Raw genomic sequence first — 27,723 nt, 5'->3', positions numbered from 1 at the left:
ACGTGGCCACATAAACGAACAGGCCGGTCATACTAGCGTGTAGTTAATTACTGAAGGCCAGTACAACCACACACGCTATAATCATCTGTTGGCTTGGGAGCAAGTAATTGCTCTTCCCGGGGGAGTGTTTTTCATCGTCGTTCGGTAAATTCTGGCACGCGAGCATCTCTGTAGTCTGTACCATTGGGGTGGGTGGTGGTCTGGACGAACAAGACACGCATGCGCCGTGGGGTCGCTGCTGCAGATCACTCGCGAAGAGTCGACGGTGCCAAGGAAACACACATGCGGGCAGGAGGGGACCCAGATTTCCAGATTGCAGGAGCGTCCTCCATTCTTGAAATTCGCGATAATGAAAAAAACACCATCCATTACATTTGAATCATTCGATGTGTAATGTCTCACGAGTGATAAGCAAAGAGAGAGGAGTTAAAATCATTTACAAGGGAGGGACGCCGCGAGCCGCCCACAGGTAAATCGAGGGTATTTATAATCCGTTTCGCAGGTCCACTCTGCTTAGCTAACTGGCTAACTAGCCATCTGTTATTATTCTATAGCACACGTGCCTTCATTTGATCTGTAAAATTAACGAACCGCAAGCTATTTTTGTGGGTTTGAAATGTTTTAATTTGCGAAAATTCACGTGTATGGTTAATTTGCGGGCTTGGACTGGCAGACTGGTTTACGATTTTCTGTGCTCTGGTTGACAGGGGTGGGAGGGAACCCCAAATTGATGCGTGCAATGGCATATTATTGGCGAAACTCTTAAACTGCGCAGTATTTTTTAAGAGCAAGTGTCGAATAGCGAACAGATAAATATCGCACTTCTGACTGCAATAACGAAGATGTTTAAACGCTATTTGGTGGAATTGAAAGTTCAGAGGGTTGACAGGAATGCGAACTGAATTTCACCTAACTGCAGCACCTAGCTAAGCTAGCTAGGGATATTTGCGAGTATTTGCACTGTAGCCTAAGTAATGATGTGTGTTTTATTCCTGTTTCCAGTCGATTTAGTGCTCTAGCTGGCTAATTGTATTAGCTCGGAACCAAAGAGCTGCATATAGGGGGAGTGATGTAATCCTTGTCTTAGTCGTAGTTCTGCTCAGTTAAATCGGACCGTTGCTAATACATGGTGTTCATTCAAACTGGATGATAATGGCTGGCTAAATGTGCTCTGAATATTTAGAGATTTGTGTGGATTCCACAACGTTGTACATAGAGGACTGTGTGCACCCCCCCCCCCCCCCCCCCCCCCCCCTTCTTTGAGGGTCTACCAGTTCATTTGACAGCCTGACATAATTGCATGTTTAATAGTTCACTTGAATTGGGGCGCATAAGCGTAAAGGTGGGCGCTGTTTGGAAACTTGTTTAATGTATTTCACGCTTCAGCAATCAGCGTGGGAATATAGTTATGCTTTGCTGTACAGTCTAACAAGCACAGCGATTCTGTGGTAGACAAAGTTCATTTTGGCTGAGGTCTTAAAACGCCACTTCACCTTTGCGATCAAAACTAGTGGGGGTACCATTGCATCAAGATTTGAGAACTGAATATCATTGTGATAGTATGTAGCCTGTATGGTCTCGCATATTATGTTTGATGTTGATGTCATGTGAATGTATTGTGATTTGCACATTTTCCTCTGCTTTATACTTTTTTTTACATTTGCAATAAAGTGTTACATGGTGGACTGAAAATAAAATGAAAAAAATTATGAGAACCTCCAACAATATCGCGCACCCGCACTGATCCAACTCTTCCAAGAGTTATGAGCGATCCCTTGGCTCTCTACCCGTTAGAATCTGTTATATCGGCAGCATTCACGAGAGTGGCCACTTGCAGATGTACACTATCTGTGTGACCTGTGTGCTCTGCTTGGCCGAATAGTCTTGACAGCAAGGTTTTTTCTGCAAGTCCAGGAGGTGTTGGTTCTGACTGTCAATGCTATTGTGCCATCTTTGACAATGACAGTGACTGTGTAGTATAAATGCAGCGGCAAGTTCCTGTGTGTGTACATTATAGTGAACAAAACAAACAGTTCTTGTAACAGCCATCTGTACTTTAATTAGACCTCATTAAATAAGTCTGTCAGCTGTCACTTTCAGATTGCAGAATGCTGTGGTGTGATCTGGGTGAAGGATTCCGTTTGCTGAATTTACAATTTGTGGATCTCAAGTCTGATCTTATAAATTAATCCTGATATGTAAAAGTTCCAGGACTGGGAGGATATTTGTCACGCTCATGCCATTTCTCTATGGTGGACATCATTCCATCACTGACTCTTCCTTACAAACATGCATGGATGGGTTTGTTGCCAATAGAAACATGAGTAGCTTTAATGTGGGAATTAGCATATGCCCAGGTTCTGGCATTAATTACACTGCATTATATTTATTTGGCCAACGCTTACGTTCAAAGCAATGTATAATAAGTGCATGTTCGGAGTCTCCATTTTAAGAGGTTTAACAAGTATGACATTGAGATTTAAAAATGTAATGCGACTTAGCAGAGCCCTTGTGTTGTATCGACAAATATAAAGGTTAATAAAAAAATAAAAATGAAATGCACAGTATAGCCTAACTCTTGGAATGGAACCCCCCCCCCCCCACACACACACACACACACACACAAACAGGCATCTTCCAAATACATCATATGATCAGAACTAAATCTAAGCTTACAAACCTGCATGCATTTCTAGATTCTTTATAAGAAAATGCTGTCTACTTGCTGGCAGAGAAGGATGCAGCATTAGGATGAAAAAAAGATTGAAGACGTGAAAGGGAAAAATAAACCCTGAATTTTCATTTTTCAAAGCACTTTAAATGTGTTACACAGTCAGTCCTGCAGGACCAGACTAGGGGACCGGTCCGCAACTATAGCAACATTACTGCACCTTGGCCTTCAGCATGGTAATGTCCATGTAGAGCCTGATAAGGATAAGTTTTGCATTAGTATAGCATGTTCATCTGGTAGCAAAATGTGCAAATGCTATGATTTCACGTTATCCATAAGAGCAACAAAGTAATCTGTCCAGCTAATAGATTCATAGTGCAATACTACCAATGATATTTTGAAGCTACATTCATCCATATCTGATTCATCTTTGGGCTTAAAGTGATTAGATACTGGGTGTTAATGTGTAGGATATTCAGGGGATTTTTGAGAACCAAGGTGAAGGTGACGTAATACATTTCATCAAATTTATAGGCCTAAGTGGTCCATTATATTCAATGAATTTAGGAGCCATTTTCAGATTTCTTGGCAGTTTGCCTTTTTTTATGGCAATTTCAAATTGAGTTCTTGTGAATATTAGGTCTTCACTGACATCAACCTCAAGCAAAGTGACTTGTCAAAATAAAAGTAAAAAGGTGATGGGAATTAGCGCTGTTAGCTGTGTGAGAAGTCAGCGTTTGATCAGAGCCGCCTTTAGGCAGTTGATGATCATGAGATGTTCTACGCACAGCAGTGTGGGCTGAGGGGTTTGACTGGAGTTCTTGTTGGGGGGGGGGGGGTTGTATTGTTCAAAAACCTGGTCTAAGCAGGTTTAATGCCCCCCCCCCCCCCCCCCCCCCCCACTGTACCTTTCACCTACTATTATTGTTACTGGTCGAGTGACCTTGTGAATGTTCTCTCGTTCTCTTTGCATGGGGTAATCCCAACTGTTTTGTTTTTCGTGCCTTTTTTCAATCGAGGGGGGTACAGGGGGGGTTGTGGAGCGAGGTTACTGTTTGGAGTCCAGCCCTGTGGTGTGGCTCAATGACAGGTCAACCAACACGATAAATGCAGTTTCAATGGCTACATTCAGCAGACAGTCAGCAAGACAGTGTGCTGTGCATCCAGAGGTTTTTCTTTTATTTTTTGCATCTGAAAGATTCCCAGGGTTGCTTTGTACTGGGAAAATGTCAATCATCCTGTGAAGGGGAAGGTTGGATTTAAAGCTGATTTGCCCATTAAACACTCTTCCTGCCGTTGATTTTCAAACGTTTATTGATTGCTTATTGCTTCACACTTATTTGAAGCTACAGTTTGATGTACCCTGCATGGATAATGACAAATGTCAGATAATCTATTGGAAATGTAAGAGAGAATAGCCCTAGGTGAAACCCTCCTTGGCTGATGCAAGGTGCGTTACCTTTGTCTTTCCTAAAACACATAGGACAGGATGATTTCCCTTGGACTCAATATTCAGCATTTCGGGGGGGGGGGCAGTTAGTGCATGCGCTTGTGTCTGGTGCCAAACAGCTGCTGTCATTGGGGATGAGTGTTTTGGCAGGGTCGTTATTGACAGGGGCATTGATTAGCAGTTTACTGTGCGGCTGTGATCTCACTATCTCTCTGTATGCATCATTATCTGCATTTAGATGTGTGCAGGATAAGTGCTCGATTTCACAGCAATGGCCATGGGTTATGTACTGTTGCAACGATGTTGAGGCTGAACTGTAAATGAAATGAACACCTCACGGGCCTGTTTTTCTTAACTGAATTGAGCACAGCTCTGGCCTTTTATCCATAACTGTAATGAGCCCAGCGCGGGCCTGTGGTCCATGACTGAAATTAACACAGTGTGGGCCTGCTATGCATAACTGAAATTAACACAGTGTGGGCCTTTTATCCGTAATTGAAATGCAAACAGTGTGTGCCTGTTATCTATTACTGAAATAAACACTCCCCAGGCCTGTTATCCACAACTGAAATGAAAACAGTGCTGGCCTGTTATCCATAACTGAAATTAACACAGTGTGGGCCTGTTATCCATAACTGAAATTAACACAGTGTGGCCCTGCACAGGCCTCATACACAAAAGTATACCTGGGTAACTTCAAAAATAGAGCAACCTAAAGAATGGAGAACTGTAGTACACAAAGCCCTTGCACTTCTTAGAGCTTTTAAAAGCACATTGACTACGATAAACAGGACAAAATAAATCTGACATCATAAAGTATGTTTTTGCATTGTGTAGCGTCATGCTTGAATGCCGTCATACTCCACCATAGTGACTCAGCCCTGATGCTTAGCTGCACTTCCCCAGACACTGATAGCGAGCGCACAGTTGATTTCTTGCAGCGCTTGATACTCATGTTTTGGACGTTCTATCTGTTGAATTGGAAGCTCCCACTGAATAGTTTGCAACATTCCTCAGATGTGTCATGGGCATGACTTGGGGGAGCAGGAATGATGGCTTCCTTTGGTTGGGGGTGGGGTTACATGTTTCAAGCCACAGTATAAAGGCTGTATAAAAGCTGTGTGATATTTATGTTATATTTTAAACTTGTATCTCCAGTTGCTATGCCTCCAAAGTTCTGAATTTGGATGATCAGTTCAATCCCCTTTCTGTTGTGTAACATTTGTGTTAATATACCCCTTGATGAGTTAATGCCGGTGTTTAAGTGCTGTCCTAAAAGCCTGCATCCACACCAGCCCTACTGGGATAGGATTGTGGCATAGGTGCTACAGTGTGTGCAGCGGCAGTCATTACAGTTCCAGTCCTAGCCTGGTGGAGTTGCTCTGCTGCTACTGCGGTTTTGTTGCTAGCAGCCTGTTCTCAATGGATCTCCTGTAGGTGTCTAAATTTAGCCCACACAAGACTTTGTTCAAAAGTGAGGACGTGAGTGTCTCGCTATTCAGCATTCAATATCATGCCATTGAGAGCTCTATACAACGTTCATTATCATAGCGTGGAGAGCTCTATGCAGCATTCATTATCATAGCATGGAGAGCTCTATACAACGTTCATTATCATAGCATGGAGAGCTCTATTCAGCATTCATTATCATAGCATGGAGAGCTCTATACAGCATTCATTATCATAGCATGGAGAGCTCTATACAGCATTCATTATCATAGCATGGAGAGCTCTATACAACATTCATTATCATAGCATGGAGAGCTGTATACAACATTCATCATTATAGCACGGAGAGCTGTATACAACATTCATTATCATAGCATGGAGAGCTGTATACAGCATTCATTATCATAGCATGGAGAGCTGTATACAACATTCATCATTATAGCACGGAGAGCTGTATACAACATTCATTATCATAGCATGGAGAGCTGTATACAGCATTCATTATCATGGTACGAAGAGTTCTTTACCACATTAATAGGGGCGACATAGCTCAGGAGGTAAGAGCGGTTGTCTGGTAGTCGGAGGGTTGCCAGTTCGATCCCCCGCCCTGGGCGTGTCGAAGTGTCCCTGAGCAAGACACCTAACCCCTAATTGCTCCTAATTGCTCCCAATGAGCTGATTGGTACCTTGCATGGCAGCCTTTCACCATTGGCGTGTGAGTGTGTGTGTGAATGGGTGAATGAGAGGCATCAACTGTAAAGCGCTTTGGATAAAAACGCTATATAAATGCAGTCCATTTACCATTTCATTATCATGGCACGGAGAGCTCTGTACAGCATTCATTATCATAACATGGAGAGCTATTCTTCATCACTTGATTTGAAAGGTGCTTGCAGTGCAACATGTAGTAATGTTTTTTTTTTATTTTGGCTGATTGTTGCAGCCGCTACAGAAGACACTAGGGTGTGTGTCATAGCAGGTTGCCAGGTCAGGTAGCTTTTCTCAGATACTGTGAGCTCGATCAGGTTGGCACTTTTCATGTGAGAAAAGTTCACCCAACTTCTGGGGATGTATTTAGCTAATAAACAGGTAGCCTCTTTCTTCTAATAAGTCATGAATTTGTGTTGGTGGGGGCTCCAGCTGGAGGTGACTGTTCAAGCCAACTCAACCATTAACCTTTAACTGGCTTAAAACTGGCTAGAACCAATCGGATTTCTGGACAACAATCTGCACGATCTCACAATCTGCAGCTCCTACTGCAAAGAGAGAAGATCAGGGATTAGCTTTGGGTAGGCTAGGCTAAATTGTGCCACAGATTCTATCAGGAACTCTATCAGACCGTTCATTCTTTGTGACATTGATCTTTCAGAGTTGGCCGGGGAGTGGGGGAAGTCAGGGGGTAGCTTTGTGGATTTGCCGCTCTGCTGTGATCCCAGCAGACCCGACCGTACCCGAGTGCCAGGGTCGGGGAGTCACAAGGGGGGGGGGGGATGGCGTTGTTTTGCTGGTTGGCTTGTTCTGATTGTGCTGATGGCGACACGTTTGATTGTCACAAGGGGGGGAAAAGTTCAGACCAAAACAGGGGTGGAGCTGAAAAGGAGGTATTAAAAAGCCCTATACCCCCCCCCCCCCCCCCCCCCCTCCCCCTCGGCTGTACTGTGTTTTGCACTGGCCGTGACAGGGAAAACTCCATCACTGGCCATCTGTGAAAGGCTCCTGTTCCATTTCAGTGTGTTCGTTTGTTCGGCTTTGCTTCATAGAAGCCTGTTTTCCATAATGAAATGGGGTGAGGTTGTTTGCCTAGCTCCTGGTCGTGTTTGCGTGCTGGTGTCGCACGACTTTGACTAAAATACAGAGCTGTGACTGAGCTCAGGTAGCTCTCCCACTGTGTTGGGGTCACATGGATGTTATGTCTTATTGTATTTAAATAAGGAATTTAACATATTTACTGCCATTCAAGAATTTGTTTTGCATTTTATAAACCTGTACAGCCCATATAAAATTCATTCTAGATCAGGGTATCAAAGCTGTGTTTTTTCAGTTTGTGCAATGAAGATCTTTTTTGGCTTGGTTCTACAGGAAGACCTGAGACCATATTTTCCCCACATATGGAAGAGTTCTATTGGAACATCCATTCTGCACATAAATGAAGGACAGCATGTCCTTCATTTATGTGTAACATGTAGAATGTACTGTCTAGTGTCCATACTTTCACTGTTCTGTTCAGGCCCATTTGAGTACTTCCTGGCTGAGATACAGGTCTGTTCAGCATGGTTTGGGTTACTTGAACAGGCGAGCCAAGGAGGAAATGCAAAAAACATATGCCACCCCACCGCGCTCCTAGAGCCCCCCCCCCCCCCCCCCCCCAGGCTGCCTCAGCGATCATCATCCCATCGATGAAGAAACTTCTGGAGAGAAAGTGTGCCCCCCCTCCGCCCCCGCATCCCCGTGCTTTCAGGACTTCTGCTTCTCGTTTTCTCCGGCCGAAAAGCAGCGTGGGCCGGAGGAAGGCCTTCGCGGTCCCGCCGCGGAGAGCAGCTCTGGCACCGCTCTCCCACGCGCGTTTCGTTTTTGCGGTAATGTATTTCTCGTTCCCCGCTCGCGCGGGAGCCCTTGCCTGATCTCCTGTTTGTGTTTTCTCGGCGCCAGCGGCTGAGATTCTCTGGAAGCGTCTGTGAGCCGTCGGCCGGGTGATTGACTCCGCTCTGGACGGCCTCTCCTCTCCATCATCTTATTTATTTATCAGTTTATTTGTGTGCTTTCCGCACGGCAGGCGCTCCGCTTCCCCGCTTTTCCGTTTCGGCGGCGGGAATCTGTCGGCATGAAAAGAAACCATGGCAACCCCCCCCCCCCTCCACTCCATCTGTAAAATTGACACTGATTGGGACGTCCTTATTTGGAACAGTTTTGCATAATTTTGTTTCAGGGTTATTGGCTGAATAAGTAATCATGTGCCATGGTTGTTTAATTATTCCCGTGTGGTGAATCTTTTTTTTTGGATCTGAATTCGTACTGCTGTCTCAGTAGAGAGAGAGAGCAATGAGTGCATAGCCTACATTTTAAAGTCAAGCAGCTCACCATTTTTCCAAAAAAAAGAAAGAAAGAAAGAAAGAAGCAGGAAACATGAACCAGCTTCTGTGAAGTTATCTGTGGCTGGGGTGGGGTGGGGGAGGGGCAGGCAAACACAGGAAACGTTTGTGTTGTACAGCGCCGCCAACTGATGTTTTAACGGTGACCGTAGCCTTTCTTATAACCCCCCCCCCCCCCCCCAGACCCACAGTTGTCAGTGTGCTGAACTGTGGCTAGGTGGTTAGCGTGCGACGGCATCCCATTCACTATAAACACTCTCCTACCGGCGCTCTACAGCCTTTAATTCCATTAGTGCCTCGTCTGTGCCTCCCTGCCGCAAAGCTGTGGAACCGCTGACGGAGGCAGTCTTTTCCGCTGAGCCCCGGCGAGGGTATCCGAGGCCAGGTTACCGCGGCGGCTCTGATCCGCCAACGGCCAAATGGAAAACACACTTGGCAGCCGGCCCCATCTGGGGGCCTTACACGCTACATGTGCGTACTACAGACGCCGCCGCTAACGGTTCTGTGATTCGCATTAGCTGGCGGGGTTTAGGCTACTGGGGGAGTGGGGAACGGGAGGGGGGGGGGTTGTTACTGTCAGGGTAGCCCTAAGAGTTTCTTTGTGCAGCTGAATGGAGGTGCGAGCCCCAAAGCTGGAGGCTGTGAATTGTGTCTCTCAGCTGTGGACTTCGTTTCCCATGGGCATGTCTGCTTGTTTCTGTAACGCTCTGGAATTGAATGTCCCTGTACTTTGCTGGTGTACCAAGTGTCGATCACATGATACGCCTCAGATTTTGCTTAGTTCCGATAGGCTCTAAGCCGGAATGTTGTTGATTTTGGATTTTTTTTTGTTATGCCTACTGGATCCCAAAATGATCTGGAGCTCAATGATATGGAAAGGTTTATATTAGAGAGAACTGAGGCGTTGCTCCTTTCCTGTGTAATTCTAATGAAATGACCTAGTTTGCCCTTCAAAGCTTGGTATCCACGGCTCTCTCTCTCTCTAATTCTCTCTGTCTGTCTGTCTGTCTCTCTCTCTCTCTCTAATTCTCTGTCTGTCTGTCTCTCTCTCTCTCTCTCTCTCTCTCTCTCTCTCTCTCTCTCTCTGTCGGTCTCTCTCTCTCTCTCCCTTCTCTGCTCTGTATCTCTCTCTTTCTCTGTCTCCTGTCAGTCTTTTTCCATCACCACTGACAACGGGGCATGCAGAATGTCCTGGATGTGTTTCCATGGCAACGGCCTCCCCGCTCACCAACACAAGTTCCTTCCAGACCATTCTGTGCCCCACATACTGTACCCCTGCACCCCCTTTCACTGACCTCTCCTGCTAGCAGAAATGCTCAGAGTAAGTGGGACGCTTGCTCAATAAGTAAAAAGAAAACAGGATTGCTTGCTTTGTTCAAATATTTAAAAGCATTGATGTTTCTGCCATTGTTGGACTTCATCAGAATTGACAACAACCCAGGAGCACATTTGGAGGGATTTCCTTTGGAGAAAACCAAGGTTCAGCTGATAAAAGGAAGTGGATTCAGGAAGGAAACCTATTTTTACTCACTCCTGATGGGAATAAGGAGTGTTATTTGTGTGTGTGAGTGAGTGTGTGTGTGTGTGTGTGCATGCAGAGCTGTGTTGAGATATACTGTGTAGAGGACTGTGGGTACAGGGCATCCTTCAGTGTGTGACCTACCCACTGGTGTGAGTGAGTCTTCAGTGTGTGACCTACCCACTGGTGTGAGTGAGTCTTCAGTGTGTGACCTACCCACTGGTGTGAGTGAGTCTTCAGTGTGTGACCTACCCACTGGTGTGAGTGAGTCTTCAGTGTGTGACCTACCCACAGGTGTGAGTGAGTCTTCAGTGTGTTACCTACCCACAGGTATGAGTTAGTGTGTGACCTACCCACAGGTGTGAGTCTTCAGTGTGTTACCTACCCACAGGTATGAGTTAGTGTGTGACCTACACACAGGTGTGAGTCTTCAGTGTGTTACCTACCCACAGGTATGAGTTAGTGTGTGACCTACACACAGGTGTGAGTGAGTCTTCACTGTGGGCTCAAACTGATCCTGGCAGGTCTCCTCCAGGAACACTCATCCTGCAGGGCTTTCTCTGCTGTACCCTGAGAACAGCAGCAGTGGCCCTTAAAATTCACCCCCTCAGAGGTGTCATTGATAAGAATTCTACCATGGTAACCATTAACTGAAATGATAGATTAATGACATGCTGGAAGCAGTTACAAGGCAAGGCGTTCAGTCACATATTTTCACTCTCCAGGGACAAAACAACTGTTAAAGCGTCAGAATGTCTGAAAGGCAAAGCGCTGCCTTGTTCAGAGATCATAAAGTTCAGAGAGTCTGTGATTGTAAGACTGACAAGCTGCTCTGGGTAAAGTGTGTTTTCACTTACTTTATTTTTTGCATTGTCTCCTACTAGGAGAGGCTCACTTTAAGATGATGTTTTATCCCCTCCCTTGAAAAGCTTTCAATACACCATTCAAATTTGAACAATTTTATATGTTACAAATTAAAAACATAATATACTGCCAATAATGCATTATCACATTATGGAATGCATTAAATATTTTGTCTTGTGATCTCACGTCAAATCCACTGGCCTCTGTTTAACCTCCACTATCCTGGCATGGCTCGGGGAGTTCCATGTAATGCTGGTTAGTCGTAGAAAGTGTGTGATGTAGATCGAATTTCGTTTGCGGTGTTTTTTTAAACACACTCACCGAGCTGTCGACGGTGGCTTACCATCTGGACCCAAAGAATCATTACAGCCTCCAGAGTTTTCTCCGTTTACTCTGTGATCGTCTCTGCTGGCGTTTAGCCGTTAGGGGAAACGGTCGCGGTCGAGCGATCCCTCCTGTTTTAACGGTTCACAAAGAAAAGGCTGTGCCAGCCCAGACTTCATTATACCACCTTCCCCTGCACTTTATACCGCTGCTGCTTAACTGCTTTTCCGACAGTGCCATAACCAGTTTACAGCACTGATGCGTTGTATCTGTGCACGCTGTGGCCAGTCGTTTGAGCTACGTTGCGTGCTTGCTCGCCGTCAGGGACGTGACTGCACGTTTCTGCCTTCAGCTCCCGCGGAATGCTCTGTTTTTGTTTTCTGTCTGGAAGGATAAAAGAATTCTGCATTATCGTGTTCCGCGTTCAGTCATGGTGACCGATTTAATGTAACAGCTATTAGGGCAAAAACAACAACAAATGAGTGACCTATGCTTTGACCTTGCTGACTAGATTGAAATCACTTGTGTTTATTTTACACAGCTATGTTGACCTTAGGTCTAGTGAGCTTTTTTGTGCTAATGGCATTAAATTATTGTTTTATCAGCTAAACTAACAAGCTGCTTTTTTTTTTCTTTTAAAAATGCACCTTTGTCCTTTGACGAGTCATTCGCTGCAGGTACTTTAAAATGTGAATTAAAACGTGAATTATAAAACAAGCAACTGGATTATATAATTGCAATGGAAAATAGATTTTTTTCTGCTTGTGTAACCTGGTATGTGGGATGCCAGGAGTGTTATAAAGAATATTTACGGCAATTAAACAGTCGGAGGAAACATTTATTTCAACAATATTTTTCTTCCCCAATTGGGCATGCTCAGTTGCACGCTTAGTCTCATCCCATCACCTCAAGGCATGGTCTGCTGATTCAGGGTGATGCCCAGTGGCACAGGCATTCCCTAAAGAGCTTTAAGTCAACGGCTGTCTCTTTAGTCCACAAGCCTAACTGCTGCACTCACTGCTCCAGTAGACTTCGCCCCAAATACTCTTTTCCCAAAGCATCTGAAAAGGAATGTTACGCCACTGGCTGGTGTTAGCCAGTGTCAGTGTTCTAGATGCTATGGGTACTGGAGCAGTTGAGTAGACGTGAATCACTGCCTTCAATTGGAGCCTCGTCCAGGCAAGTTCATGATTCGTCAGAAGAAATAACTGACTGACTGATTTATTAGCAAAGCACAGTCCCTGCAAATTAAGCAGTTTACGTGGACAGATTTCAAGCACCCAGGAGTTGATATTGAGTTATGAGTTGAGGAGTGCCCCACATACTGAAGCCCTCTGTCTGAAGAGCACTGACCAGAATGACCAGCCTTGCCCTTTGAGTCTTCTGGCCACAGTCAGGGCTGGCTTGGACAAAATTTAACACCGGACTGTCAGTCGTGTCGCTTTGCTAATGGATAATCCATAACAACATAAGAATATATGATGAGTATAACAGGCCAGTAAGCTCACCTGGGCTCTTGGTTTGTTTTACCTGGGCACGCCAGCCCTAACTGACCATAACTGAGTCAATCTGGGGAAAAATTGAAATTTTGCTTCTCTAAGTGTGGGAGCACAGACAGGCAGTGCACAGTCATTGTGCATGGTGTCAGCTGACAGCAGAGACGGAGCGAGAGAGAGGGAGCGAGAGAGGCTGAGAGAGAGGGGGGAGAGACAAAAGCAAGGCAGGATTTCCTCTTTAATCTCTTCCTCTGCGGCTCAGGCGTTTAGCGGTGGTGTGGAATGCCAGTCTGCATTGGCGGAGAACGAGAGGCCGGGCGATCACCCCCTATTAAACTGATGGACAGAGCGCAGGGCGTGCCAAGCCCCACAGGCCCCATACACACACAGGGATGTCATCGCAGCAGAGCTGGCTGGAGCCAGTGGAAGGGGTCCAGTCACATTTCGTGTTGAATTATGATCCTTATCAGTCTGCTCACCCACCTACTCTAGGCATTTTGCGGGGCTGTACAGCTGAAGCAGTGTCCCATCCTCCACGGTGTTGTACACACACTCTGTCACCGCGTATCTCATTGATTAATACGGACATGCACAGCGCTCGCTCACCGTTGCACATTCAAGTGTTATAATTTATAAGACTACAGGTTCACATGAATGCGAGCTGAGGTGACAGGTGTATGCATACTCACAAAGCTCTTTCACTCTCTCCCTCCATCTCTTTCTCTCTTTCTCTCCACCTCCTCAGACTTGCTGCTCCAGGTGAGGGCGTCGCTCAGCGGTTGCCATGCCGCTGGTGAAGAGGAGCATCGAGCCCCGGCACCTCTGCCGGGGGGCGGTGCCAGATGGGGTGACCAGTGAGCTGGAGTGCGTCACCAACAGCACCCTGGCTGCAATCATCAAACAGCTGGGCAGCCTGAGTGAGTGTGCTGCCCTGCTGGTGGGAGGACTGAACTTCAGTCTCTAATTTTGAGTGAAATTCACAGTGATGTTGTGCCAGGGGTCACGCCTGGTTCATGAAGAATCTCGTCTCGCTGAATTTAGTCTCTCATGGTGGTATTCGTTTCACTTTGGCACTGCAGAGGCGGCCAAAACCGGGCTGCGTCAAAATACGAAGTCAATTATTTTTTTCCACAAGAAAATGTAGTCGCAACAGGTGTTTTTTTTTCTTCAACTAATGTCTCCCCATATGCCAATTTGTTACGTTACTGTGCTATTTGTACAAGGCCGTAATATTTAGAGGATGAATCAGGGACAGTTTGCGTCACTACTGAGTCAGTGTATCTCACGCGCTTCGTGTACAACCGGACTTCATGTCCCTACTGCGCCGTCACTGGCTCCAATTTGTGTGACATGGTGGCGCCCACAAACTACACTTCCCAGGCTTCAAAACGCTTTTCACCAAGCCCATGGAAAGTCACTGAGTGACATCACAGTGACTTGGCCATATTTTTCTACTGTCTATGGTCTTTCCTCATCATGAGTATTTCATGAGCCAGGCTTTTAAATGGAACCTCCGCTGGAAGAAATATAAATGCACCAGCTTTTAATATGTTCCATTGTTGGGCTTGACCTAGTATTCAGGGGTTTGGTGTTCCTGCATACTCATGGCCTATTGCATTGTATTCAGCCCCAGCAGCTGCAGAAACCCATATACAGTAGCAGATTTTAACTGAATTGCGGACTTCAGATCCAGTTCCTGAGGATTCAGGAAACCCATTTATAACACGCAGGATCCTGTACTCTTTATAAATAGCCACATAGATCAGGTGTTATCTGGAAATTGTTGCTAATTTGAAGGACACTGCAATATCATTCTTCAGTTTTTAGCACAGGTTGGTTGAGGCGTGAGCCACAGCAGTTTAATTGACTGTGCTGTGCTGGTGGTATTATACAGCTTGCTGAATATTGAATGCTTGTGTGTATTTAATAAGTTGTTGGACTGGACTGGAGGTTGTATTACCTCCTGGGCCGCCGTGTGCGGTAGGTGCCATTCAAACAGCGAGTGATGTCAGCATGAGGTCGTATTGACCTTGATTCCAGACTGGAGTTCTGAGATCTCATATGGCCCCCTACTGCTACTCAGCTGGGTTTCAGCCAGCCGACCTGGGGCTGCTATGAAGCCCACGCTGAGCTAATGCTAATAAGGTGTGTGTGTGTGTGTGCGCGAATGCAGGTCGGCATGCTGAGGACATCTTCGGGGAGCTGTTCAATGAGGCAAACAGCTTTTACATGCGCATGAACAGCCTGCAGGAGAGGGTGGACCTGCTGGCGGTCAAGGTCACGCAGCTGGACTCAACCGTGGAGGAAGGTAGGTGGGGCTGGGGGTGAGCTGGGGGGGGGGGGACTTGTAGTTTTCTTCTGGGCCGAGAGGAGAACTTGCCTTGTTTTTGTAGTTATTTGCCTTCAGTGTTTCTTGCTGTATTAGCCATGATGGTTGTTTTTCCCAATACCAAAAGCATCTGTCAAATAAAAAAAATGCTAATGATGTTAGCTGCCACTTCTAATCCCAGTTTGTAAGTCGGGCTCACACAGAGTTGCAGGAAGACCCTTTATGCGCAGCTGAACAGGTGGGCTTGCAGCCGCCCGATTGACCAGTGGGGGTTAGTGGTGAGACGGTGAGGTACCTGAACCCCTCCCACCCCTGGGCTGTGCTAGGGCTGCTAGTCCCGTTAGCACTGACATGGCCCAGGTTCAATGCCAGACTGTGGGGCCCATTTTTCCGCTTGAGCAGTGCATTAACAGGATCAGCCACCCAGCACCTCTGAAACCATTCCTATTTTGCTTATTACTGATGTTCTGCGGTACTTATGATATAGCCTGCTGCACCGTTTTTGTGAGTCCTATAAATTGCGGGGAATGGAACCTTGAAAATTCTTCTGAATTGGTGTCATAGTTAAGAGTGGGAACTGTGAGAATCACAGGTGGTGAGGTTAACGTTACATTATCTACGGTCATTTATTTACTAAAATATCTTTTCCTTTCACTTTTCTTTGTTCTGGTTCACCTCTTAAATTACTTGTTTCCTCTGCTAGAATGTATTTTTTGTTCATTTGAGCAGACATAATTTGCACATAAATCCTGACAGCAATCCCAGCATAAAGAGGTCTCATTCTGTGGGAAATTTCAGTCTGTTCTTTGCTCACTTTTTGCCTGGTGTCAGTGTTGAATTATTTATAGGATTCAAAAACTTGTGCTCGCAGTCTATTTAACTGGAAGAGGACCAGCATGTTGTTAAACCCCATTTAAGTCTGTTTGTCTTCAGACTGGTGCATTTTGCATTGAAGGGGATTGGGTTTTAGGTTTTTTTGTCAGTGTGGTCCTGAGGGCCTGATAATAATAATAATAATAATAATAATAATAGATTACATTTAATTAGCTTTTGTCTCACAATCTCAAAACGTTTTGTAGCAAACTAAGGTGTAGCACGTTTGCCATTTTGCTCCAGAATCACCATAAACCTGATTCTTCAAACATTACAAACTAAGCTGGTACTCTAATGTCCTTGCTGCAGTGCTGACCGGTAAGCTTGTGAGCATTCATTACACATACAACACTAAATAAAAGTGCAGTCCATTTATCAGAGTCCCTGTAAAAGCTGCTTTGCAGCGATGAGAGTCGCATACAGAGACCGAGCAGCGCAAACCCATGTGACCCATGTGACCTGCGCATCCCGAGGAACGCAGATGAGAATGTGTTCCTCTGATGGAAGTTCACTGGAGGACAGATGATGTGCAGCTGTGTGTGAGCTCATCGCCCTCTCACCCAAACCACCGGAGATGTGTCCCCCTGTGCCCCCCCCCGCGATGGAGTCCCCTTAAAAGACCCCCATTATCCATCATCTGATTAGTGTTTGACAGGGAGCGCTCTTCTGGGTCCTGTTGCTTATCACGTTGTTTTTAGGCAGGTATTGGTGGTGGAGGGAGGGCTAGGGCGTTGAGGGGGAACGCTAGTCTCACTTCACGTCATGCTGAGAGCTTTCGCTGCGCAGCTACGCATGGATAGCCCTGAATCACTACCATCTTATGACAGTCATCAGCGCTGATTGACTGACCCCATGCTGTGATTTAATTTAATTAAAGTCCTACAGCAACCAGTTACACTGAGCGAGAGAGCGGGCAGGATCACCAGCTGCTAATCGCTGACAGCAGTGTGAGTGGCGCTCGGGCCTTGTCATGAACAGGGCGGGGTTTTTGAAGGGTTTTGGGCAGATTCGGTTAGAGCAGAGGCACACAGAGGAATGGGAGAAGGGCTTGGGAGGGGGGCAGGAGGAAGGGTGTGTCACACCTTAGCCACCAGAGCCACTAGCGCAGAGCATTTACTCTACAGTCCATCTTCAGCAGGGGGTGAGTGATCCATGTGAACTGCTCTGCCCTGGCATACAGTAGCACCTCCGCCCAGGACTCAGGCACAAGATTATCAGTCCAGCATTCTTAACCGGGGCTGCAGTCTGTGGCTGCGTGCGTCCCCATGGCAACGGCGCAGTGCTGTCGCGCTAGCCAGGGGAGGCTTAGACTCGCTGGAGTCCCAAAGGGAGTGAATCACGCTCAGTCCCATCAGGGCCGCCGTGCGCCTCTGGAGCCTTTTCCAGTCAACAGACAGCTGCTGCTGCTGGAGGCGGAGTCAGCAGAGTTCCACCCTGCCTCCATTAGGAGATATGCTGTCATAACCTCCCTCCATGCTGTTATAATATCCCCGCCCACTCTGAGACCGCCTTGAGAGAGCAGCCGCCATCTGGGGATGTCCTGTATAGTGCCACCCCCCCCCCCCCCCTCTTAATGCCACCAGGCGCCGGATTCTGGGGGTCTTAACGGATTGGGACGGCCTTCCCTCCCCCAGAGTTCAGACGGATCGCTCTCGTCTTGCTTTTAGGCACCACCCCCTACCCCCCGCCCCCGCCCCCCATAACCGATGGCATTCGCCTCCCCGCACGCACCCTCCTGCTGAGAGCGATTACAGGGGCGGGGTCACTGAGGTCACGGCAGCCTTGATTAAAATCCTGGTAAGCCACTGCAAGGGGCAATTAAAAACAGCTGTTCCCGTCCTGTCAGATCAGTGGTCTCTCTCTTCCTCCGCATCCCCCTCTCTGTCTGTCTGTCTTCCGAGGCAGTCTGCCGAGGTTGTGTGGCGGTTCGCTCTGTGTACTCACTTCTCTGCCCCCCCCCCCCCCCCCCCCCCCCCCCCCCCCAGAGGGAAACTGTGAGGTTGCACCACTTAGCACTTCTTTTGCAGCAGCCGTTAACACCCCCCCCCCCCCCCGCCCTGACCGGGGAACACGAGCAGCTTAATGTGCACCCGGATTTACTGGCCAATGAAATCGCTTTATGGTCATGTCAATAACAGAAAGATGGACGGACACCATCATATCCATTTATTTATTTTGCATTGACACAAAAATGAAAAGGGCTTTATTAGTCCTGGTGCTCTTGGAACTGCTATTTTAGATGCAGAAGATGTCTGAAATGAGAAGCTGCTTGCCTGATTCAGTCAACATGTGTTCTTCAGTTTAGCCTGGATTCAGTACAGTACGTTTGTCCTTCAGTTTGACTTGCAGGTAACCCTCCATTACTAAAGGTATAGTTTAGTGGGTTCACTTTGGCTGTCGCTGAGCTCATCAAACTGTTTAACATTAAAATTTCATTTAATTGTGACTCAAAGTTAAGGACCATTCTTTGCTGGTTGAATCCAACCCCTTATCATGCCAGAGCTTCAATTCTTATTTAAATTTCTTGCGTTTTTCTTCTCTATTTTAATTAATCTCATCCTTTCTGTCTCTGTGCTCTGTATTTCATTCACGTTTCTTTATTCATTCAAAGAGGAGTACAGCAGTGCTCATTAATGATTGAGGCTGTTACTTTGAAATTTTGTCTCATTATGTTGTTTGATGTAAAATGGAAAGCAGGACGCTTTGAAGGCAGAGTAATGATCGCTTAAAAAAAGGGTTCATATGTTATGAGAAATCTTACTCGGAGTTTCATCTTTCCCATAGCTGCCCCCTGTGTGTGGCTATGCATGTGGCTGCCTTTATTGGTCTTTTAAGTCATTTTAATCTCTTTAGTGTGTGTGTTTGTGTGTGTGTGTGTGTGTGTGTGTGTGTGTGTGCGTGTGCAGTGTCTCTACAGGATATCAACATGAGGAAAGCCTTCAAGAGTTCCACCACACAGGACCAGCAGGTGGTCTCCAGGAACTCCATCCCCAACCCTGTGATGGAGATGTACCATCGCTGTGACAAGCCCCCTCCCCTCAACATCCTCACTCCCTACAGGTGAACCCATTACCATCACCTAATTACTGTACTAATAATAATAATAATCATCATCCTGATACTTTAAATTACTATAATGGATAGTGTTCATATAGCGGTTCACAGTAATGGAGGAGATTCGGCCAGTGAGTAGAGCCCAGATTAGTGTTTTGTAAGTGCTGAAGGAGACACTGAAGCCCTTTCTGGTATGTGTGTATGTGTGTGCGCTCGTACATGTGTGTATCCCTCTCATGCAGGGATGACAAGAAGGATGGACTCAAGTTCTACACTGACCCCTCCTACTTCTTCAACCTGTGGAAAGAGAAGATGCTCCAAGCCACAGAGGACAAGAGGAAAGAGAAAAGAAGGCAGAAGGTGTGTGCGTGTGTGTGTGTGTGTGCGTGCATGTGTGTTTCAGTGTGTGTGTGTGTGTGTATTTGTGTATATTTCTTTGTCTTATATGTATTATGTGTATCTTTACAGCTATGATATCACTCCACTGAAATGCTTACTGCTATGAATAATGTATAGCATAATAAATACTTCTTAAATAGGTTCCCATTGTCTCTTCAGTATGATGCTTATGGGATTGCTCTGATTTATTGCACATGAATGCATATAATATGAGCAATTTGCTATGCACCGATAGTGTTGGGGGACTGTTAAGTGGGGCCAGCAGGCACATATTTGTTTTTATGGATCTGCAAAGGTTGTTGTCTGGCAGCGTAACACACCTGAGGGAGGTCAGGTCTGTCTTCCGTCTCTCCTTCACTGCTCGCATTTCCCTACAGGGGTATCTATCTGTCTCTTTCATCCTCCCACCGTCTCTCTCTCTCTCCACTCTCTGATCCCCTCCACTCCTCTCTTATCCTGTCGTTCTGCTGTTTAGTAAGAGGGAGTTAAGCTGAAAAAAGGGTCCAACTGTTACACGGCGGATGAAAGCCCACATTTTGCACAGACACTCTTTGGGAACCATCTCAGATGGGGTGCCCAAAATTTTACACCCATGAAAGGTTTTTTTGAAGCAGAAATTCAAAATGGCCACCCAAAAAGCAGTTAGATTCCCAAGAAGGGATATTCCACTTAAATGCTGTCACGCCATGCCTATTTTAAAATTTAGATTTATGAGCAGTAGACACATTTGAAACACTATTCACAAAAATGATGATTAGAATGTTTTCAAATTCAAATATATTTTAAACACCAGAAATTGACTCAAATCTCATTCTGAATAGGGTGACCTCTTAAATATTCACCATACATCATCTGCAAGATCTTTCCAGATTTTTCATCAAGTCTTGACAGACACCCTCAAGCTCAGAAATGAATACCAATATGCTGATGTGTATAGACTGATTGTATTACTATGATTGCTCAAACGATTAGCTAGTTTTATTCATAATTACTACAATTATCTCATTTGGTTATGACTAACCATGATGATATTGACATTTTTATTATAGTGTATTTTTTGATATACACACTAATCTCTCACATTGTAATCTTGATATTTTTATGCATGTATGTGTGCATTAATTAATATCAATATAACGTAAGCTTACGTAGCAATATTCAAGAAAAAGCCTTTTGGGTCTAACGACAGCCAATTTGGCGAACATTTTGAATTTGTTCTGTAACTTACTTCCTGTTTGCAGTTTCTTTTGGCGCCCTTTTAATGATGTCTTGGGGTAACCCAAGGGATATGTGTGGCAAATTTCATGCTTTCATGAGGTCATTTCTACTTCTGCATTTCTTCTTCGGGCCAATCTACAGCCTATTAGGTGGCCATTTTGAATTTGTTCGATAACTCACTTCCTGTTTAAAGATTTTTTTGGGAAGCCCTTCATGAATGTCTCGCCACTCGAGGGACATCTGTACCAATTTTTATGCTTTTATACATTACGTTTTTTCACTTAATCTCCCCTACTAGTTTGCTCTCCACTCTCTTCTCCCCTCCTCCTGTTTTTTTCTCCTCTCTTGTTTCTCTCACTCTGCTATACGCTCTCCCCCCCTCTTCTCTCCTTTCCTCTTTTCTTCTCTCCTCTCTTCTCTCCTGTGTCTCTTTCTCTCCTCCCTCCTCTGGATGTCATTAGTCACAGTCAGCTGGTTTACAGCTCTTCAGAATGTAAGCGATCAGTCGTCCTGAACCTCACGCTCAAAGAGAGAGGGAGAGAGAATTGCAGCTTTCGCATTTCGTGTTTCCTTGTCTTTGTTTGCCTCCTGCTTGAACCCACTTTTAACTGTGTTGAATTTGACTGAGTGTGTATAATTGGAATCCACACAAGTATTGTTCTGTACACTGTACGGCCCTTCTGTAGAGATTTACACACTGGCACCAGCCCTAAGGAAAGAACCACTCCACCCATCTCAGAACTCGAATATGCTTCCCTGAATCTCACAGCTTTTGCAGTGCCACAGTAACCAGTAGCTAGCACCTTTATCACATGAGGTGACCTGCCCCAGCACCATGGAAAAACCACACCTCTTGTGTTCACCGAACTACAGTATTGTACTTGGCCACGCCCCAAAATGAATATTCATAAGATGTATCCGGTTCCGGTAGTGTCCATGCAGTCTGCGGCTGCACCAGGTGCCGTCCCTTGTGGGCGTGGTTTACCCGCAGCCCCTCGCCCCCACCCACCTCACGCGCGAGTGTCTGTGTGTGCGTGCACACGCACGTGCGCGCTCATCGCTGTGGGCGGGGCTCCAACTCTAACCCCGCAAGCTCTTCCCCCGTCTCTCCAGACAAGCGGCCCGGCCCACTCAGACCAGGCTAGGCCCCAGACCAGGCAGGCCCCCCAAAGGAGCCCCCTGTGCAGCTCAGTAAGACAACCTACCTCCACTACCTGTGTACCTGTGTTTGTCTCCTTCCACTCCGCCTGCCCTACAGCAGGGGGCGCTAGGCCCTGACGGGTGGCCTTTTCTCTCCCTCTCCCTCTGTGTTTACTTCACTGGGGTTTCCTTTTCTGTAGTTTCTGACGTAGCATATAGGGGATCTTGATGGGCTCACTGCTACCTGTATGTCTGTATGTAACTGTACGTGTTCATTTTCATGTTAAAATTCTGTACTGGGGGTGTGACACCAGTCTATTGGCTGGAAGCCTGTCTCTCTCTGCACAAATAGTGGTCTGAAAAACTCTTTATTGTTATTTATTCATGTATGTCTGTTGGAAGATGTTGCACAAATTTAGGTTGGTCCCAGACCTCGGCCTTGGCTCTCTCCTCGCCTGCGTGCAGTCCTGAGGCATCAAAAGCTGAGAGCTCCTTTCCTTCTCTCTCTGTTTTTCTCCCTCCTCTCCTCTCCTCTCCTCTCCTCTCCCTCGTTTCAGGAGCAGAAGCAGGTGGAGGACCCCACCCGTGAGGTGAAGAAGGTGCGGAAGGCGCGGAACCGGCGCCAGGAGTGGAACATGATGGCCTACGACAAGGAGTTCCGCCCGGACACCCGCTTCACGCCCTCGCCCTACCACGGCATGTCCTCCGAGGGCTCCCTCTCCCCCGACAGCAGGTGAGGGCAAGGCCCCCGCCACCCCCCCCCCCCCCCACTCGAGACCCACGCCTGGGAGGGCTCAGAGACCACATATAAGACCTCCATCAGAAACAAGAATAAGTTTGTTCTGAGTCTTTGTTTTCTGAGGTAAAGTTAGCACAAAAATTTTATTTTAGGATGCAAATCAAACAGTGCTCATCTGTCCAAATATTTGGGCCTCATTTTTGATAATTCAAATTTACACTGTTTGTATGCTTCTCTGCTGCCCTCTGTTGGTGGACTGAACACTTTGCTTGTACTCTTATTTTATGCGAAAAGCACGGCATAGTTCATAATATACTAAATACTGAGTTAAACACAGTCATTTATTTTAGTTGCTTATGGTTCGATTAGTCTAGGATTAAATAGCTTATTTTCAATTTAGCTGTTTTTCCACATCTATATTTCAGTTTTGTTTTCATTTTAAGAACAACATCAAACAAGCAGGGCTCAATGGAAAAGCATTAATCTGAAAATGATTATAAAGGGAAATGCACTCATCAGCGTTACCATCGCATGAATACGCAGTGATACCGTTCAGTATTTCTGAATGAGATTTTCTTTCCTATTTTGGTGAAGAATGAACTTCACGCAGGTTAGAAATAAAAAATAATGACTGAGTAATAAATAGAACAGATATTTAAAACATCTCGTTGAAAGATAGTATTTGAGCGTGGAGGGGAACGTACTCACCTCTCTTTGCTCCCCCCCCCCCCACGGCCGTCTCTCCCTCCCCAGGTCGGTGGCGTCGGACGTGGCTGAGCACTCCTACCCGGCCAGCCCCAACCACCCCTCCCAGCAGGTCAGTGGGTCCAGCCCCTACTCCACGGCCGAGGGCAAAGAGCACCTGACCGGCCCCTCCCAGACCCAGTCCCTGGACCGCGCCTACCGCCCGCCCCCCGCCGCCGCCGGGCGCCAGGCCCACTCCCTGGGCCGCGCGCAGCCCCCCCACGCCCCCCCGCCCGCCGACCCCGCCCTCAACGGCCCTCGTCCGCAAGCCGTCAAAGACTACAGGTCTGTGATCGCGTAGGCTCCTCCCCCTTTCTCCCTCCCCTCTCTCCCTCATTACATCACCACCCCCCCCCCCCCCAGAAACCCTCCAGTTGCGTGAATGATGTTCATTTTGCTTTATTGATACTCTATTATTCTATTCATTAAATCAGTTTAATTATTTATTATAGGTAGCGCTCTTCTGTAGCGCCATACTGTCTGAGGGTGCTGAACAGAGAACATGACAGAGAAAATGTCCAGACGATATTGAATTGATTGTTTCCCCAGTGTATATTCTTTTCAATATTTGATTCACTCAGCAATCAACTTTAAAAGGATTCTTTTTGGTGTAGTAACAGGGTATTTATATCTGGTTTCTCAGCCTGCCATCTCTGATCTGCAGATGGGTAAAAGCTTTGTGTCTTCTCCAGCCGTGGTTTATTTTTAAATGAAGCCTGGCCTTGATCAGTAACTCAGTGTTGAGAGAGAGAGGCACAGTAAGCACAGCCTGGCCATTGAGACAGGCAGACACAGGCTGACCAGGCCATAGACTGGGAGCAGTGAAAACAGAGCTACTCTCTGACCAGCTGTGAGAAATATAAGACTGTTTAAGTACAATATTACCCCAAGCATTCATAAGCATTTACAAAAGGATCCAAATAAGCAACCACTCCATTTTTTATCAGGAGGAAATCACTGTACAGAATTTGCAGCACAATATATAAACTCATGCCACCATCTGATGGACAGTAAAGAATTCTTCCTGAATCATGAATTCATATTTTATTTTGATTGTATTATTACCATTATTACACTGAATCAAATAGTTTAATTTACCTGCACTGACTTGATGCTTGTACAGATTATACTGTTAATGTTTGTTTCAGTGAAGCATTGGCGAAACATTCCTATGTTGTCATGCCAACGCATCGATTTGAATTGAGTTAGGTGTGTATATTTCTTTCCACAGTGGTCAACAGATGCCGGAATACTTTGTGCCACCCGCCCCTCCCCCACCCCCTCCCCTCATCCCCTCCGCCCAGACGGCCTTCGACAGTCCCGCTGCCCCGCCCGCCCTCCCCCCCAGCGCGGTGGCCGCCATGTCCCGCTCCTACACCCCCTCCCCGCCTCCTCCTGCCCCTCCCGCCTCTTACGTCCCCTCCCCCTCCCACCCCCCTGCCGGGGCCCCGCCCATGGCCCCGCCCCCACCTCCACCTGGCCCTCCCACCCACGCCTTCTCCCCTGCCCACGCTGTGGCTCCGCCCTCCGGAGAGGCCCCGCCCAGAAAGGGGCAGGTCCCGGTGATCCCCATGAGCGACGCCCGCAGCGATCTGCTCGCTGCCATTCGCAGAGGTAGGAGTCCCACCCTGTGTGAACCAGCTGGTTCCAATCTAAACCAGATAAATCCAGCCTAAACCAGCTAGTTCCAGTCTAAACCAGATAAATCCAGTCACAACCAGATAAATCCAGTCTCAGCCCACTGATCTTTACCTAAAAGAGACTGTGGTGAATTCATCAAAGTGCAATCAATTTTTTTGACTTCCAGCCACCAGATGTTCAGGCTATGTCATTTTTGAACCCAGCGATGCTGAGCTTTACCTCCTCCTCTCCTCCTCCGCTCCTCCACAGGGATCCAGCTGCGGAAGGTGCAGGAGCAGCGTGAGCAGGAGGCCAAGAAGGAGCCGGTGGGCAACGACGTGGCCACCATCCTGTCGCGCCGCATTGCCGTGGAGTACAGCGAGTCCGACGACGACTCGGAGCTGGACGAGAACGAGTGGTCAGACTGAGGGAGGGGGCGGCGGCCTGCGGGGGCGGGGCGGCGCTGGGCGGGACAGCATCACACCTTCAAACCGCTGCTTTTCAGACTCTGTTTCGACAGAGCCTGCCACTGCACACGTGACCCCGGAAAACTGCATCACACTCCAGAGTGGAAGAGGAAGAGAGGAGGGAGATAAACACACACGTATATGCAGAAATGCACAGGTTTTCACACACACACACACACGCAAGCACACCCACACACACGCCCACAAACCCATACATCCACACACACACACACACGCACACACACAGAGGGACAAGAGGCAGGGATAACACCAGAACAGAGCTGGCTGGAGCACGTTCCAGACCAGCAGGGGGAGCCAGTCTCGTTTCACGTTGGGGCCGGAAGGAGCCGGATCAGGTGGCGGACGGCATGTTTCCCTCTGCCTGCTCGCCCGCCCACTGCCGGGCCTTTCTGCGGAGCTGCTGGAGAGAAGCATCTGGTCCGAAGGCCACAGCGAGACGCTTCGCTCCCGAGCCCAGAATCCTCGGAACCGGGGTCCGCTGACGCGCTGACGTCTGCCCGCCATCTGTCTCCACACACTCCCCCCACCCCCCGGCTCCATCGCGCCCGCTTTCCCCTAACCTTTAAAAAATATGTCCTCGCGTTCCTCATAAACACCATCTGTGTGGCGGCGGCGGTGCCCGCGTCAGTGCGAGGGACCGTTTAGGCACCGCCCACTGCCGCCGCGGTTCCTCCTCACCTGCCGCCGGGCCGCGCGGTGAGAGAAAGCGTAGGTTTGGTGCGGAAGCAGAACCGACTCCAGCCCCTGACAAAAAGAGCTGGCGATTCCGTTCATCCGTCACCTCTACCCCATCCCGCCCCCCCCCCCCCCACGCCCCCCGAAAAAAAGTATGACTCAGCAGTCACCTCCTCCGCATGGATGGCAAACGCAAAAAGAAATTTCGGCTCTGTCTGGACTTCCCCCCCTCATGGTTCACAGGTGAATGCACTTAGCTTAAGGGCCCACAGCGGCAATAATATTATTTCGGGGAGAGGATTTCCAGAGTCAGCCTTGCGGCAAATGTGTGCGTGTGCAAGTTTGTGGGTGTGTGTGTGTGTGTGTGTGTGTGTGCGCCTGTGTTATACAGAATGGATACATTTCCCAGCTGCGAGAATGAACACACACCAGAAAAGAGGCGCTTTTGCTGATGAAGAGGCGACAGAGTGACCTAGTCTCCACTCCGCAGCAGCTGCCCTGGAGGACTGTAACACTCAGCAGACACACACACTAAAGAGCATGAAGGTGGACCCCGCTGTCTCGCAGTCTATACAGATAATGTGCGTATGAGACACGAGCGTGAAGGCGTTCCTGCGGCCTGCTCTGACCCCCACTCCTTCTCAAACATGTCTCTTCTCAAACTTCTGCCAGGCTCTGAGCCAAGCCCAGAACAGTGTGCGGTGCATTTGTGGAAACATTTGATTATTATTTTTTTTTTTTTTTTTTGGCCCAGAAAAGAGTAATAGATACATTTTAAAAAAGATACGATATGTCTATATTATCTATATATACATACATGACTATAGAAGTTTGCATATAAAGTATAACAAAATCTATTTGAGGAGTAGGAAGAGACTCATTAGGTCAAAACAGTGAAGTTGTTGTATTTGCTTTTGTTGTTATATGCGAGGCAAATGATTTCTCCCTGCAGTATTGTGTAATCTGAGATGCAGTTTCCCCTCTCGTGTCACTTTGTTTTCATTTCTTACGTGTAGTGGTTGAGTGTCAATGCCCTAATGAGTATCACAATTATTTTTTAGAGGAGATGGAGAAATGCAAATTGGACTGTTCGGCCATTGATCATGTCAGACTCAGCCGTGTTAACTTAAAAGTCAAATTCTCGGTTATTAGTTTCTGCATTTCCTAGAAGAGGATCGTTTTCCACCTTGCGTTGTGGCACACGGTTGCCTCTTTGCTAATACGATCAACATTCTACTTTCTCATTTGTGTATTTAAACTGAGCCACCGGTCAATAATGGCCATGACCACACCAGACCTGGGTCAAATAATTGTTTGAATTACTTTAACCCTTTAGACACCAGCAAGATTCCTCTAGCTTGAGCTCCAACAGCACTGAAAGAACCATCTGCATTCACCAATATGCTGTACAAAAATTCCTTCCTTCATTTGATCGTATCTTTTACCGACTAACATGATTTTTAGAAAAATCTCATATCTAGAGATGGTTTTTTATTTTTTATTTTATTTTACTGGCATCTACGGTCAAGTAGATACAGTCTAGAGGTATTTCAAACTTTTTGTTTGACTCAGACCTGTCCCA

At 47.0% G+C, this 27,723-nt stretch overlaps 1 protein-coding gene across 2 annotated transcripts; it reads left to right on the top strand.

Moving 5' to 3' along the window:
- Positions 1-26,270, top strand: LOC118223997 (wiskott-Aldrich syndrome protein family member 3-like). Of its 2 annotated transcripts, XM_035411139.1 has the most exons (10): positions 1-469; positions 13,608-13,779; positions 15,036-15,170; positions 18,971-19,124; positions 19,361-19,478; positions 21,849-21,926; positions 22,433-22,608; positions 23,368-23,643; positions 24,590-24,972; positions 25,249-26,270. In XM_035411139.1, the coding sequence occupies exons 2-10, from the start codon at positions 13,647-13,649 to the stop codon at positions 25,404-25,406; spliced, it is 1,611 nt and encodes a 536-aa protein (XP_035267030.1). In that variant the 5' UTR covers positions 1-469; positions 13,608-13,646; the 3' UTR covers positions 25,407-26,270. The 2 variants fall into 2 exon arrangements, with proteins under 2 accessions (XP_035267030.1, XP_035267031.1); XM_035411140.1 differs by lacking the exon at positions 21,849-21,926 and having other exon boundaries at positions 4-469.
- Positions 26,271-27,723: the final 1,453 nt, after the last annotated feature.

This window comes from Anguilla anguilla, chromosome 3, assembly GCF_013347855.1.
Source record: "Anguilla anguilla isolate fAngAng1 chromosome 3, fAngAng1.pri, whole genome shotgun sequence".
Taxonomy (NCBI): domain Eukaryota; kingdom Metazoa; phylum Chordata; class Actinopteri; order Anguilliformes; family Anguillidae; genus Anguilla; species Anguilla anguilla.
This window is presented reverse-complemented; position numbering and strand designations above follow the sequence as displayed.

Bases quoted from the DNA above. Each gene is read 5' to 3' on its own strand.
- LOC118223997 (XM_035411139.1), top strand. From the start codon at position 13,647: ATGCCGCTGGTGAAGAGGAGCATCGAGCCCCGGCACCTCTGCCGGGGG. The intron at 15,171-18,970 runs GTAGGTGGGGCT...GTGCGTGTGCAG, and splicing joins GGACTCAACCGTGGAGGAAG to TGTCTCTACAGGATATCAAC. The intron at 19,125-19,360 runs GTGAACCCATTA...CCTCTCATGCAG, and splicing joins AACATCCTCACTCCCTACAG to GGATGACAAGAAGGATGGAC.